This window comes from Peromyscus leucopus, chromosome 1 (assembly GCF_004664715.2).
Source record: "Peromyscus leucopus breed LL Stock chromosome 1, UCI_PerLeu_2.1, whole genome shotgun sequence".
In the NCBI taxonomy this organism is placed as follows: Eukaryota; Metazoa; Chordata; class Mammalia; order Rodentia; family Cricetidae; genus Peromyscus; species Peromyscus leucopus.
In genome coordinates, this window is record NC_051063.1 from 182171137 (window position 1) to 182185733 (window position 14597).

The 14597-nt window shown below is 37.8% G+C and overlaps 1 protein-coding gene across 1 annotated transcript; it reads right to left on the reverse strand.

Moving 5' to 3' along the window:
* Window positions 1-1822: 1822 nt before the first annotated feature.
* Window positions 1823-2776, reverse strand: LOC114684485 (vomeronasal type-1 receptor 4-like). Its single transcript, XM_028859081.1, has one exon. The coding sequence runs from the start codon at window positions 2765-2767 to the stop codon at window positions 1823-1825; it is 945 nt and encodes a 314-aa protein (XP_028714914.1). The 5' UTR covers window positions 2768-2776.
* Window positions 2777-14597: the final 11821 nt, after the last annotated feature.

Genomic DNA, 14597 nt, shown 5'->3' on the forward strand with positions numbered 1-14597 from the left:
AGGGCCATAGTAGTACAAAGCTTGGGGTGTAATCAACTAATATCAGATTTAACCTAAGGCCAATTCTGCCAGATAGAACCCATATACAACATTTATTTTGATGATAAGGACCAGAAACTAAATAGACCTAGGTTCTAGGGTAAAATCCAGCAATATTGCTTTAAAGAAAAGTAGCAATAAAATTACTTCTGAGGAAATTCTGCTATAATTATAGTCCAGTACCTTGCTCTATCTTTATCTTATCATAGGAGCTTCCTCTTGAAAAAAAGGAAACAAATACCCACAGCCCAATATTATGAAGAGAGAGAGAGAGAGAGAGAGAGAGAGAGAGAGAGAGAGAGAGAGAGAGAGAGAGAGAGACCTTGGACCTTACATCCCTAAAGGGGATGTCTCTAGCAAATGCCTTCTCTGAAGGCTCATGGAACCCTTCAAACAAAGAGGCTGAGAAAGTATATGAGCCGAAGGAGTAGGAGCACACCAAGAAAATAGTTCATATGAACTCACAGAGACTTAGGGGTATGCACAAGAAGTGAATGTGTCTGAACCTGGCATTTTACTGTATTTTATAACTTTCAGTTTTATGTTTTTGTTGCATTCGTGAGGGTAGGAACAAGTGGGTCTCTGATTCTTATGTGTGCTCATTGGCTGTTTTTTTTTTTTTTCTGTATGTTTGTCTTCTCTAACCACAATATGTTAGGTTCATTTTATCTCATTTGATTTATTATTATGCCTTAGAAACCTGTTTTTATTGAGAGTTAGAACAGAAGTAGATCCAGATTAGAGGGGAAGTGAGGGAAACTGTTAAAATCATAGGGAAGTGAATATATAAGGGATATATTATTTAACAAAAAATAATCTGTTTTCAATACAAGGATTTTTTTTCAAAAAATGTTAACCTATTGTTTTAAGATAATGCCAATCAAAGTTCTGCTGACATAATACACATATAGAAAATAAACTACCACAATTTTTAAGAAGTCACAAAACACTTTAAATACCTAAGGCAATCAAACGGAGTTAAAACAAGCTAGAAAATCACAAAACTTGATATCAAATTATACTACAGAGTCAAAGTGAAAATGACAGCTTGGCATGGCATAAAACCAGTCAAACCTGGAGAACAGTATGGAGAACCTGGATATGAACTAGCAAAGCTATAGCAACCCAATTTATGAGAAAGATTGAAGTAGTAATTTTACAAAATGTTTCAGCTAAAAAGATCTTTTATTTTCATAGATCCATAGCAGAATTTTAAAGGTATTTTAATAAGTGCTACAAATACTGCTCAAATGAGTGAAGAAACAAACAAACATGGAAAGGCATATTCTAAATTCTTTGGATGTTCAGAATAACTCAACAGGTATTTCTGCAGAACAACTGCAAGCTGCCTTTCAGAGAAGAAAAGGCTAAATAATTTTTCTGATACTGGTGTATGAGGAAGTAGTGGATGTACCAGGGTCTCTAGAACACAAGTTTATGGCCAGTCATGGTTTCAGTCTTCCTTGCAGTTAGAATGTGCGTCTATCAAGTTGTATGTGGAATCACCAAGCAGTCAAGATGACCTGACAGAATGAAAGCCTCAAGAAGTACAGTTTGATTGGTTTTGTTATCTGACTGGCTAGCTCATGTGCATGTCAGGTGGGCGACAGGAATAATCTAGTAGCTGTAACTCTCATGGAGGCTCCTAATTTAACCAGGTGGCAAAAATTGCATGTTCACTTTGATTATTCTTAGAAAGACAAGGTGCTACCTACTTAAGTTTCTGTATTGACCTTCTGAGGGTGATGTTATGTAGAAAACTGGATCTCCCACAGAAATATCATTATTCATGTACTTTAAAGAAGATTAAATTATTTTTCTTCCTAATCCATATCAAGGTAAGCCTGTAGATAATGGAGCAAGGATTCATAAGAACAAAGGGTCCAAAAGATGGAAAACACAGAGAAGTGAAGGGAGTGATGTTCACCAGCCACCAACTGTGATTATACAAAAGAGCAATGCAGCCTCGTAAGATCAAGGAGAGACTATAAAATGCAAGAAAGGTAGACACCAAGACCAGAATCTTCTGGGTGGCTCTGGACTCAGGTGATGTTCTATTGTAACCATGAGAGCTGCGGATGTGTTGAACCCTCTTCTTGTGTCTGTACAGAATGACAATCATGGAGCTGCTGGACCAGGTAATCAGCACAGAAAAGAAAACTTCAGGACACACCACCATTGCTGCATAGAATGAGTCACTGATCTCATCACTCCCTGTAGTAGAGCAGTATCCAAAATCCCTTTTTCCTGTCATATTTTTGCTATTAAGTTTGATAAATGGATACACAAATAAAACGAAATGTATTAACATGTAGAAGCCCCAGAGGAGGGAAATGGAACAGCCAATAAAATTTTCAGCTTTGACTTTATAATCTTTACAACATAATTCCCTGGGTCTGACAGTCATGGCCTGGAAGACACTTAAGAGACAGGTGGTGCCAATGGACACACTCCGGCCAACTGTTTGAATGTATATTAGGATCCTGCACTCCAAATCATTGAAGAACTGCATCAACCCAAAAGCTGCCATTGTGTTGGGCACTCCTAAAGAGATTATGGTCATAGAATTGGCTGTCATTAGGTGTAGGAGAATCAAATCTGTGGGCTTTAATGTGCATTCTCTATAGTAAAGGACTAGATAGTAGAACATAAGAGAAACATTTCCCAGAATTCCAATTGTAGTTTGTGATAAGAAAATAATTCTGATTACCAGAATCCAGAAGTCCATTCTGTGATTCAGAACAATGTCCTTTAGTTTCTGTCCCAGCTAGTTCTCTGGTCAAAATGAATAAAAACAAATGCGTATAGCTTGTGGTAAAAAGAAAACACCTTTAAACCATGGAGCTTCTGTTTAGCTTAAGCAGAGGGTCATTTAAAGTAAGAAATTCATGGCCAGCCTAGAGCACATAAAAAGATCTCATCCCAAAAGGTTTGATAGAAGTCATCACTTTCTGTGTATGTCACTATGAATTTGCTCAATACCTCAGATTGCACATATTAATGGAAGAAGAAACATTAGTTTTCATAGAAAATCCAACATTCAGGACAATATGATGTTTGCCTGTAAGAAACAAAGAAAAGTTAAAGCCCATATAAACAAACATTATTCTGGAAAATGCTGATATTTGCTAATCATTATGTAAAAGAATACAAATTCAATAAAGTCTACATAATTTAATTATATTGATTATTATTGTATAGCTTAACTAAAATTAAAACAAAAGTAATGAGAAATTTAAAATACCAATTACAATGTATCTATGGTCCCGTTACAGGGCAAAGATTCCTCCCTTTTTTCTAAGGTGGAGGCATTTTTTTATTTCACCCACACTGAACTTCCCTTTCTCACCGCCTTCATCATCTCTTGGGAAAGTATCTAACCCTTTTCTAAAAATTGGCAGTCATAATGTGTAGCTAACTGTATACGTTTGAATTATGTTAAACTGCTAGTTAGCTTTAATTCCCCCTGCCAATTGCTAATGAGGATATACATTTTCTTAGTTCTTTGTCTTTTAAAGCTCATTGTAAAATGCATTTGAGGCAGCTATGTGAGGAGTGCTTCTCTTCACACAGTTGCTTATTGTTGACTCTCAATTTAAACTTTGATGTTCCTGAATGGTCTTTGGGTCTCAAACTTGTAATTGTCTTATGTATGAAAAAAAATTACTAAGAACACAAAACATAGGAATGAGTGTTCAAGTGAAAACTTACATCCAAATAATTTAAGAGCCATCTATTATGAAAATTCACAGCACATAGACAACACATGCATATGTGCACATCTGGTTAGGTATCTTATAGAGGAGGGGGCATCTAAGTTTATGAAATCTCAAAAAATGTATAACAGAACAAAAATAGACAAAATATTCTAGGAAAAGAGTCACAGATAAAGATAAAATCTGATAAATGATAGCTACTGGGGTAATAGAGTCATACTGATCTATTGAAACGGTGTCTGGGATAATCATGCATCTCTCCAAAATCTAGAGTAGAAATTAAAGTAAGGCAGGCAGTGGGTTAGACAGCCCATCAGTGCAGAAGGAGAAAATTCTTAGGATACCATACACTGTTCCTATAAAAGCAGGAGTCTGTTAATCCTTCTCTAATCAGATAAGGTCCTCTGCAGAAGCAGGCAGTGCATTTGTGAATTAGTACCAGGCTGAACCAAGCATCCCCAGGATGGACACTTTTGCCTTTTCACACTCAACAATCATTCAGTGACAGACAGCTAGAGCTGGGAAAGAGCTAACAGTGGAACTTGAGTCGTTTAAGCAGAGTGGGAAAATGAGCTGAGATCCTAAGGAACTACGAGATAATTACAGTCTCCCCTTCCCCATTCACTGGCATTGTTGAACACCCTAGGAAATGGTTACAGAAGAAATAGAAACCACTATATTAGGTGATATAATCCAAGTTAATAAAGACAGATATCACTGTGCCAAGTGTGATTTCACAGCTTCTAACTTTTAGATAGGTGTGCTTATGTAAAAGTGAGTGTGTGTAGAGGCCAGAAAAATTGAGACATTAGAGGGTCTCAGTGTGGGATAGAGAGGGTAAACAGTACATGTATTTTGGAAGGGAAAGAAGGAATAATGGACAGAGGACATTATAAGCTTGGAAGTGTGCTGCTGGCCACAGAAATATATCATAAGAACTCTGCTGGTTATGGCAATGTCACTACCTGGAGGGATCAAGGAATTCCTTCAGAGGAAGCCAAATTCCAAGAAGCTTTTGGTGTTACTTGGCTTGTTATATATCAGCTGCCTTCTGTTATGAAAATCATGTGTGCCTTCATAGTTTTCCCAGTTGATTTTTCCCTAAGAAGGACTAACAGTGTGGACTCATCACATTCCAGGTATTTGGAGAACAGCCTCAGGAAAGCCTTTCTCTAGAATCAGATACCTCCTTTAGCCACTTTCAATGACTAGCAGTAATAACAATCCACATGAAAGTCTCCTTATTTAAGGTAAATTCCACAAAGAGACACTGCCTAGGTCAGGTGGATGCTCAGTAATAGCTTTACACAATTTAGCTCGGACCCTTCTTTCTTACATCCTTACTAACTTTATAGACTTCTAACTCCTTACCTAACCACTTCTAGGAATATTTAGATAACCTGTGTGTTAACACCTATGCTCAGCCAGAGCCCCAGTTCAAACCTCCCTGTAATTATCATAATTGACAGCATCCAGCCAGGTACATCCCCTGTTGGAGGGAAGTACCTTATCAGAGATACCTCTGTACTCTCTAAGAACAGATTTAAGCATCCAGGCTACCCATTTGAGAAGGCCTGGGGGATGAGCCAATTAAGCATTACTTCCTCCTTTCCCAAACCTTACCTCTAGTTCCAGATCTCCCTTTAACTATCACCAGAGGCATCTAGCTGTACACAGGTTGCCTAGAGACTGGGCACACTTGCCCCCACCCTGCAGAAAAACGGCAGATAGCTTGGACTAATAGGAGCCACAGGAACAAAGAAGACAGTTTTATTTTCTCCCATTGACCTAGCAACTTACAGATTCTTAACAGTTTCTACTAATCACGTTTAAGACTATAGTTGAGCACATAAGATTCCCTCTTCTTAGATATTACCCAAATTTAGCCTTTAGTTAATTCATTTCCCCATTGGTCACTTCTCTTTGGGGTTGTAAATGATAATGAACTGTTATTGCCTCTCAGTGTGATTCTTATCACCCATCCATTTGACCCTGGAAGCCTGGATTTATATACCAAGACTTCCAGGGCACAAGGGACAGAGAAGAGAAAAGATTATGGAAGAACTAGATGGGTAAGAACTTGTGAGGAACAAACTGAGATGGGGAAGAACTAGATTGAAGGACTAGAAGAGAGTACTAGAGGAATGAGATGGAAGATGAGGAAGAGCCAGATGGGGAAGTACTAGCTGGGTAAGAACAAGCTGAAAAGGACCTAGGTGAGACAGAATTAAGATGAGAGAATTAAGATAGAACTTAGATAAGTGTAGAGAGAAATCAGGCAAGAAAGGAGCTAGGCACAAGAACAGAACTGAAGCTGTGTATAAAGTATATTATGCTAGAGGAATTAAAACAAATGAACTATAGAGCTCAGTGTGGCAAGATTCTATTTCCTGAAAATAGTCCTCGCCCTTAGTAGTTCTCTCTCCTGAGCCCCTGGGATGTATAATATTATGGCTGGTCCCTCTAATATTATACAAGAGAAGAGAACTGTGGAATGGCAGAAGGGGAGAATTTGGGGCCAATAAAAAACAGGAAGTAAGAAAATGCCTTAAGGAAAATTGCTACTTTTTAAACAAATAAAGCATAGAGAATAAAAAAAAACAAACCAAACATAATAATCATCAATTAAAAATAATGAAGAAAATATTAAAATTACTAAATTTTGGTGTGCATTTGGATGAACTAGAGATCATATGCCATGGCAATGTATGTGAATGTCCTGTGACAAAAGTTTGAAAATGGTTATATCCACTTAAGTTGAGCTAATGTAATTCTACACACCAGTATTCAAACTCCTTTTTATTTTTTACAATACTCTATTCATTTCTTAATTTTTCTGAGAAATATATGATTACAATTTAATTTGTGGTTCAAATATAAGTAATATTTTTAATCTATAGATCAATGTTTTTAGTTTTTGGAAACTATTATAATTTTACCATTTTTTTCCTCCATCTCCTTCCAAGTAATAACACATAAACTTCCTCTCATATTCATGACCTCAGACATTTGCTTATTGTTTTCACATTAATATGTGTGTTTGTGTGTGTCTGTGTGCATGTTGTCTTTTTAATGTCAATTGTATTTGTCTGATTTCAGGGTTCACCCATTGGTACTGGATAACAAATTAGGGGATTCCTCCCTGGAGAAGATTATTTCCTTCTATTCTCAGCAATCCATCCATGCTGTAGGTCTCACCCATCAGCAAAGAAAAATCTCTGCCCTAGATTCCCATTGTCAGACATGAGCACATGCTTGAGCTTCTTTCCTTTGCTAGATCTGCTGCACAGACTGAAATTCAAAGTACTCACCTGGCTTTGGGTCTCTGCAACGTGGTGAGTTCATTTGGCAGATCCTGACTCTTAATAAGCAGCGCTGTGTGAGAGTCACCTCAAGCCTGAAGTATAGGTCTGTGACTCTGTGACCTCACGTCCCTATAGGACTACAATTTTCAGTTCACCTACAGTGGGAATGACAGACTGGCTTTGGGAGACCAAATCATTTGTGGAGGCAAACCATTTTCCAATTGGTAATTAACAAAGGCACTTGAGACTTTTTTGTGAATATCTCCAAAGAGGCAAGGTGTTTTGAAGGGCATTGAGTTTTCATCATCTCTGAGGGTTGACTGGTGTCCTATGGAAGGTGCTAGAGAGTTGGAGGTCAGATTCATGGCAAAGTTACAGAAGTCTCTATGTCTCATTGGACCCAGGTTTCTCTGACTTCTTCCACCACAGTCAACTTAATTGCTTTTTAAAATTTTAGAATATTTACTACTTAATGTTTCCTTAAGTGTTAATATACATGCACTTGTGTTTTAGTCAACCCCACACCACATTATCTCCTTTCTAAAATTTACCCCCACCCCACTATTTCCTCTTAATATCATGTATCCATTCAAAAAACAAAACAAACAAAGAAAGGAAAAACACTGAGAATATTTAATGAAGATAATATGTGCTTAGTGTATGGGCATCTTTGAAAGCATTTGTAGACTCTCAAAAGTCAAATCCTTACTGAAATGTGACACTTTCTTTCCTGAGGTCTTCTGTTCCCAATACCTCTTCAGCTAGGTGTGTGACCACCTCCACTCAGCTTGGATTTTGTCTAACTTGATCTTGTGCAGGTTTTCTGCCCTCTGTCCTAACGTGTAAATTCACACGTGTAAGTGCTCTGTTCTTTCTGAACAAACCCTGTTTCCTTGGAATCATCTACCACTGCTGGTTCTTACATTCTTTCTGCCTCTTCTTCCATGATGATCCCTGAGTATTAGAGGGAAAGTTGTGGTATGGATGTGTCATTTTTAGCTTGGATCTACAGAGTCTCTTATTCTTAGCACCTTGAATTGCTGTGGGCCTGTGTGTTAATCATCACCGACTGAAAAAAAGAAACTTTTCTCATGAGGATTGAGGGAGAGAGTAAATCTCTAAGTATAAAAACAGGAGCTTATTGGACAGTTTACTAATGCATTCATTTAGTAAAATTATAATATTAAGTTCTTCCCTAGAGTCTATATAACTCTCTAGCTACATATTCTAGTCCATGATAATGGTCCTTTCATGGGTTCCATCTTGTGATGTGGGGCTTCAATTCAATCAAGTAGTTGGTTAATCCTATGATGTTCCTGACACAAATGCACCAAGCTTGTTGTTGTTTCAGCTCTCAGAGTTCATATTTGGGTACTATTGATGATTGCTTCCAGCTCTGTGAGATCTATTCAGTAGGTTTAAAGCTGCCATCTTGACTTCTCCATGTTCTATGACTCAAGTATATGGTACCTTCTGCAATAGGGTCTTACTTCCTATGGACAATAGACTACTAAACATTACAAGCTATTGACAATCTTCTTGTTTATCTTCAATTGATTTCTTAACTTTCAAGCCCCGACACTGATCCAGTTTATAGTACTCAGCAGAGGAAATAGTCAGTTCTGGGGAGACTATCCAATGAAGTAGTAATAAAAGGAAAAGCATGAAGTGATAATGAGCAGTGCAGATCATTAGAACTCTTAGGACAATGAAATACAAATGGATTGCATAGTGATGGTATGAAAATATAATGGGAAAATAAAAAAAATGGACCATGCTGGGAAACAAACTTTTTAAATCATTAAAAATATCTTTCTTTTTATTTTTGAAATGTAAATGTAATTATATTATTTCCCCTTCCAGTTTCCTCCCTCAACTCCTTGCTGTGGACATCTTCAATCTTCCTCAAATTATCAGTCTAGCTTTATTTAATTGGTGTTACAAGGCACACATGGGCACACATACACACACTCACATATGTGCATACATACATATGTATACATATGTGTTATCAAATGCATAAAGACAGCCTGCTTAATCCATATATTCTTAATTTTTTCCTAGTTCTGCCTTGTAACATTTCTTATTTTACATTGCTAATAAAGTAGGTTTTTTGCTGTTACCCCCATAGTTTGATAGTTGTGGGTCAACTCTCTTCAATCATTTGCCATAGATAGAAGCTAATGGTACCCTTATGTCTGTCACAGTGTTTCTAGAATCAAAGAGAGTCAGTGCAGACCCAAATGCCCTTGATCCCTTGGTCTTTCTTCCTCATATTCTTCAGCAACTGTCTTGTGCAACCAAGGCAATTTCAATTTTGCCTTCATTTAATTTTGAAGTTTTGGAAATTGATGCCAGCATCTTGATACACTGTACAAGAACTAAGCACTATGCCACAGCATGGGTTGCTCTTTTCAAAATTCATTTGTTTATTTTCTAAAAATTTATTTATATATTTATTTATTTATTTGTTTGTTTATTTTCAGCACAGCTACTGATTCCTCTCCCTCTTTCCTTCCCAGTCCCTCTGCACAATCCCCTGTCTTCCCACTCAATGTGATCCAAAATCCTATGTGATAAAGTCTTAGTCACAACCCTGCAGTGCTGTACTTGGAGGTACTGGAAACTTCTGAAGGTACAGATTATTAGTGGGAACTTGGGCCATTTAGGACAGACATTTGAAGAAATTAGAGTCCTGGCCATTCTCCCTTTCCTCACTTTGTTTCCTAGGAGACATGAGGAGAACACGTTTTTTTCTTCCCTCACCATTTACTATCTTGCCTGAGGCACAGAAAGTAGTGAAGGCAAATTCCTGTCTATTGGAAATTTATATATATATATATAAAATTTATATATTTTATATATATATATATAAAACTTATATATATATATATATATAGAGAGAGAGAGAGGGAGAGATTAAAACTTAGCAAAAAAAGTGTTCAATTTACTTCATTTTTTAATTTTTTGAGACAAGATTTCTCGGTGTAGCTTTTGAATTCTGTCCTGGAATTTGCTCTGTAGACCAACCTGGCCTTGAACTCACAGAGGTCCACATACCTCTGCCACCAGAGTGCTGGGATCCTTTACTTCTAACAGCACACATAGATTTCTAATTAACTGAACAAATTTTCTGACCTCTGTCCACATATTTAATTTATTTAGTTCAATGTTAAGTTCAAAGCACTAGAGTTGAACAGAAGACTGATTTAGAATCATGTATAGATAACATACACTAACATAATACATATAAAAATTTAATAATGAGCCGGGCGTTGGTGGCGCACGCCTTTAATCCCAGCACTCGGGAGGCAGAGCCAGGCGGATCTCTGTGAGTTCGAGGCCAGCCTGGGCTACCAAGTGAGCTCCAGGAAAGGCGCAAAGCTACACAGAGAAACCCTGTCTTGAAAAACCAAAAAAAAAAAAAAAATTAATAATGATGGACTAGAGATAAAGGTGCTTGCTGTAAAGCCTGAATACTTGAATTGACTACCAAGACCCACTTGGTGAAAGCAGAGAATCAACTCTTGCCAGTTTTCTTATGACATGCACACATACAACATGAATTTCTCCCCCATGCACATAAGACAGATAAAGAAAAACATATTAAAATGTAATAAATAATATGGTACTATCCCTACTATGTGCAAATTTTATATACTACCTTGCAGCATAAACATCTCTATATATTCATTTCCTGAAAAAAAATCAAGAGCATGGCTTACAAAAAACAGAGCTTAGGGATACCATAATGGATATCTAATCCTCCTAACTTGCATGTTATTTCAACACTAATAAATAGAATTAAATCTCATTATTTGATTTTTAAACATGTCACATACTTTCAAATATTTTAAATGGTTCAAATAGGTCAATGGTATCATTTTCTTTAGCCTACTTGATGCTCTATCTTTTTTTCATTTTTTTAAATTTTATTTATTAAATTTAATTTTACATATCAGCCACAGATTCCCTTGTTCTCCCCCTCCCACCCCCCACCCCACCCCCCGCCTTCTCCCCAGCCCACCCCCCATTCCCATCTCCTCCAGGACAAAGACTACCCCAAGGATTGAGTTCAACCTGGTAGATTCTTGATGCTCTATCTTTATTAGTTACAATTATCATTTATTTCTGAACAACAGATCCAAATTGAAGACAAGAAATACTTGGATCCAATGTGCTTTCATGTTGAATAAAAATATCACTATTTTTGGTCTTTTTTAATACATTTGTACTAAAATAATTTTGTCACTTCCTCTTTGCGTCCCTGCTCCAGACTCTTTCAAGTTTCCCGTCTTCAACTCCTTCCATGCCCTGCCTTTCAAAAATTGATACTTTCTTCTTCCCCAATAACTGTTATGTGTATATACCTATATGTATATATACATAAATATATAAATACATCTTCCTAAGTCTATTTTTGCTTTTCTGTGTATATGATTCCAGAACTGACCACTTTCTATTAGACAATCACTTAGAGAGCTTGTCCCTGGGGAGAGGCAAGCTCTACCACCTTCTGTAGATATCAGTAGCCTGCAGCTCCTTGTCCATGGGTGTGACTGCAAAAGATCTCTTTTCCACGTTTATGTCTTTTGATATTGCCATTGTTCAGAACAGCCATTTGGGGAGACCCAGCCTCACAGCAGTCTTTCTGGTGTTCTGACTTTTTCTGTTCCCTTTCCTGTGATGCTCCCTGAGTCTTACATGCAGGACCTGTGATGCAGATGTACCCACTGGAGCTGGGCTTTCCACAATTTGTTGATCTCTGCATTGTGTACTGTTGTGGTTTTTCTGTGATGGTCCTGTTTGAGGAAAGGAGAAGCTGACTTGATGAGGAATATCACTTATATTTATCTGTGGGTCTGACGTGTTAAGGGATTATGGTAGACTAAAAAAAATGCCAGTTGTAGTGTGACAAATTTTTCCTGGGGAGATATGAAAGACATGTCTTCTCATCAAAGATAGGGATGCCATGACACACCTAAGTATGGATACCACCAAAGACCAACTTAGTTGGGATTTCATGTCCAGACCTTGTGCTTTTTACTTTGTATAGTAGGGTCTGGTTCTAGCCTTTAGGGCAGTTAGAGTGTCCTCTGAGTGCAATATGGCAGTTGGAGGTTCTCAGGGGAGTGTCCAGGAGACTTGTGTGCCTCTAGTGGCTTATATATGTTGTCACCATTGTCTTTTCTTTCTTATCAGAAGCCAAATCCTAATACTCTTGTGAGGCATGAGGTATCAACTCCAATTTAACTGGTATTGCAATACCTGTATCTTTGAGAACTGTGTTCTTTCTCTCATTTATCATAATCATCATCATCATCAAACTGAGTTCTAAACTGACCCACATACCTTTAGATTCTTCTTCAAGCTTAATTATGTCCATGATGCAGTTCAACACTCACATATCAGGTAAATACTTCTTTATTTTCTTTGTTTCACATTAGGTACCTCTACAACCCACAGATGCAAAGTTTCTATAATCCATTTGACAATGCTCCCTTCTCTCAGTATGGAACCCCATGATGTCATAAAGGCAGCATTCTGAAACAATATGCAAACATCTCCATAGCAGACAGATACCTTGGAAGTCGCCCTGCTTACACAAGTCTTCATTAACCACCACACTCCAGGAAGAATCACTGATATGGTGTGACTTCAGGAAACTGAAGAGAGATAGCACGGTTTTGGCATTCTCGAAATTGTCTTGAAGCTCCAGTTACCAAGATAATTAAAACTCAGTGATAGCCGTGTGCTCAACTTCTTGTAGTACTCATGAGATGATCCCCATGTTCTTCATGAAATCTGTGTCATTATTGTGTATTTTGAGATTTTATCTCAGGAAACCAGTTCTGCACCTTCTGACTGGTATCACTATTGACCATTTTCAGTAGCAATTGGGGACTTGCACAATGCACAGAAGAGTCCTCTGCAGATAATCTTGTCACCATACAGATTCTGTCAAGGAATTTGTAGAGGAAATTATGATAATTTCCCATTAAGGAAGTGAGATCATTCTATCACAAACATATATCAGTGGCTCCATTCCATGTCTGCATACAGCAATCCAGCAAGCAATGCCTGGATATCATGCACTCAAAGGTAGGTATTTGGTCGGCCTGGCAGTGTGATAAATTTTAATCTGATATTTCTAAATCTTGCATAACTGGTTCATGGAAATTATGAAATTTATCTTCCATTATTCATTCTGGCCTCTGTGTTTTGTTTTTTGTAGATTTGGAATCTTCAGAATTGAATTTAGGGAGTTTATTCAAGTGTGATGTGTGTGTGTGTGTGTGTGTGTGTGTGTGTGTGTGTGTGTGTGTCTGTGTGTGTGTGAAGTGAGCCTTTCACACTTTTGCTTAGCTTTAATAATCTCCTTCACCAGCTTCCATTAATGATCTAAACAAACATCTGCAGGTCCTTCATGACTTTTGTGTAAATTTGTAAAATCTGTTATTGTCCTGTCTACTATGAACAGAACATATACCTGACTGCAAAAAAATTCACAGGCTGTACACATTTTTTCACAGTTGTTCAAACTGATTCATAAATGTACCCATCAGGAAAGGCAGAATCACAGGCATAACACCAATTCTAAAATCATACAATAACTGTACATGAAATATGATGGTGCCCTGAGTACTCAGCTTCCATGGTTACACTTTGCCCACTCTTCTGTTGTATAGTTCCATTTGGTTCAAGCAGGTGCAAGAAGCTGTAAGTCTGTGTGGCTTAGACTATAGTAATATAAATCTGTGACTTAGAATATAGAATTGTGAACAAGAAAACACAAAGAAAAAGAAGAGGGATGGAGGCACAGATAGATAGAGGTGTTGGGAAGAAAGATTAGATAGACATCTTTTAGAAAATCCCTGTTGTTTTACCAACTTGCTCCCTGCACAGGGTCAGAACAGCAACTTCCTTATCTTCCTTGTTATAGCCGTGCCAAAATTTTTATCATTTATCCAAGACTAAAGATGCCCTCATCACTCCATCCACACTAAGGTTTCATAGCTTAGACATGGGTGGAGTCATGATACAGAAGATAAGCTCTTACATGCTAAGCATTCCCCTGTGTATGAGTGGAAGTGGCTGGTATGTGTTCCTGCTTTTGCTTTCTTCTTCTTCTTCTTCTTCTTCTTCTTCTTCTTCTTCTTCTTCTTCTTCTTCTTCTTCTTCTTCTTCTTCTCCTCCTCCTCCTCCTCCTCCTCCTCCTCCTCCTCCTCCTCCTCCTCCTTCTCCTCCTCCTCCTTCTTCTTCTTCTTCTCCTTCTCCTTCTTCTACTACTACTACTTCTTCTTCTTCTTCTTCTTCTTCTTCTTCTTCTTCTTCTTCTTCTTCTTCTCCTTCTACTTCTTCTTCTCCTCCTCCTCCTCCTCTTCCTCCTCTTTTTCCTCCTCCTTCTCCTTCTTTTTGGTTTTGTTTTTTGAAACAGGGTTCCTCTGTGTGGCTTTCCTGCCTGTCCTGGAACTCACTCTGTGGACCACTCTGGCCTCAAACTGAAAAAATCCACCTGGCTCTGCCTCCTGAGTGC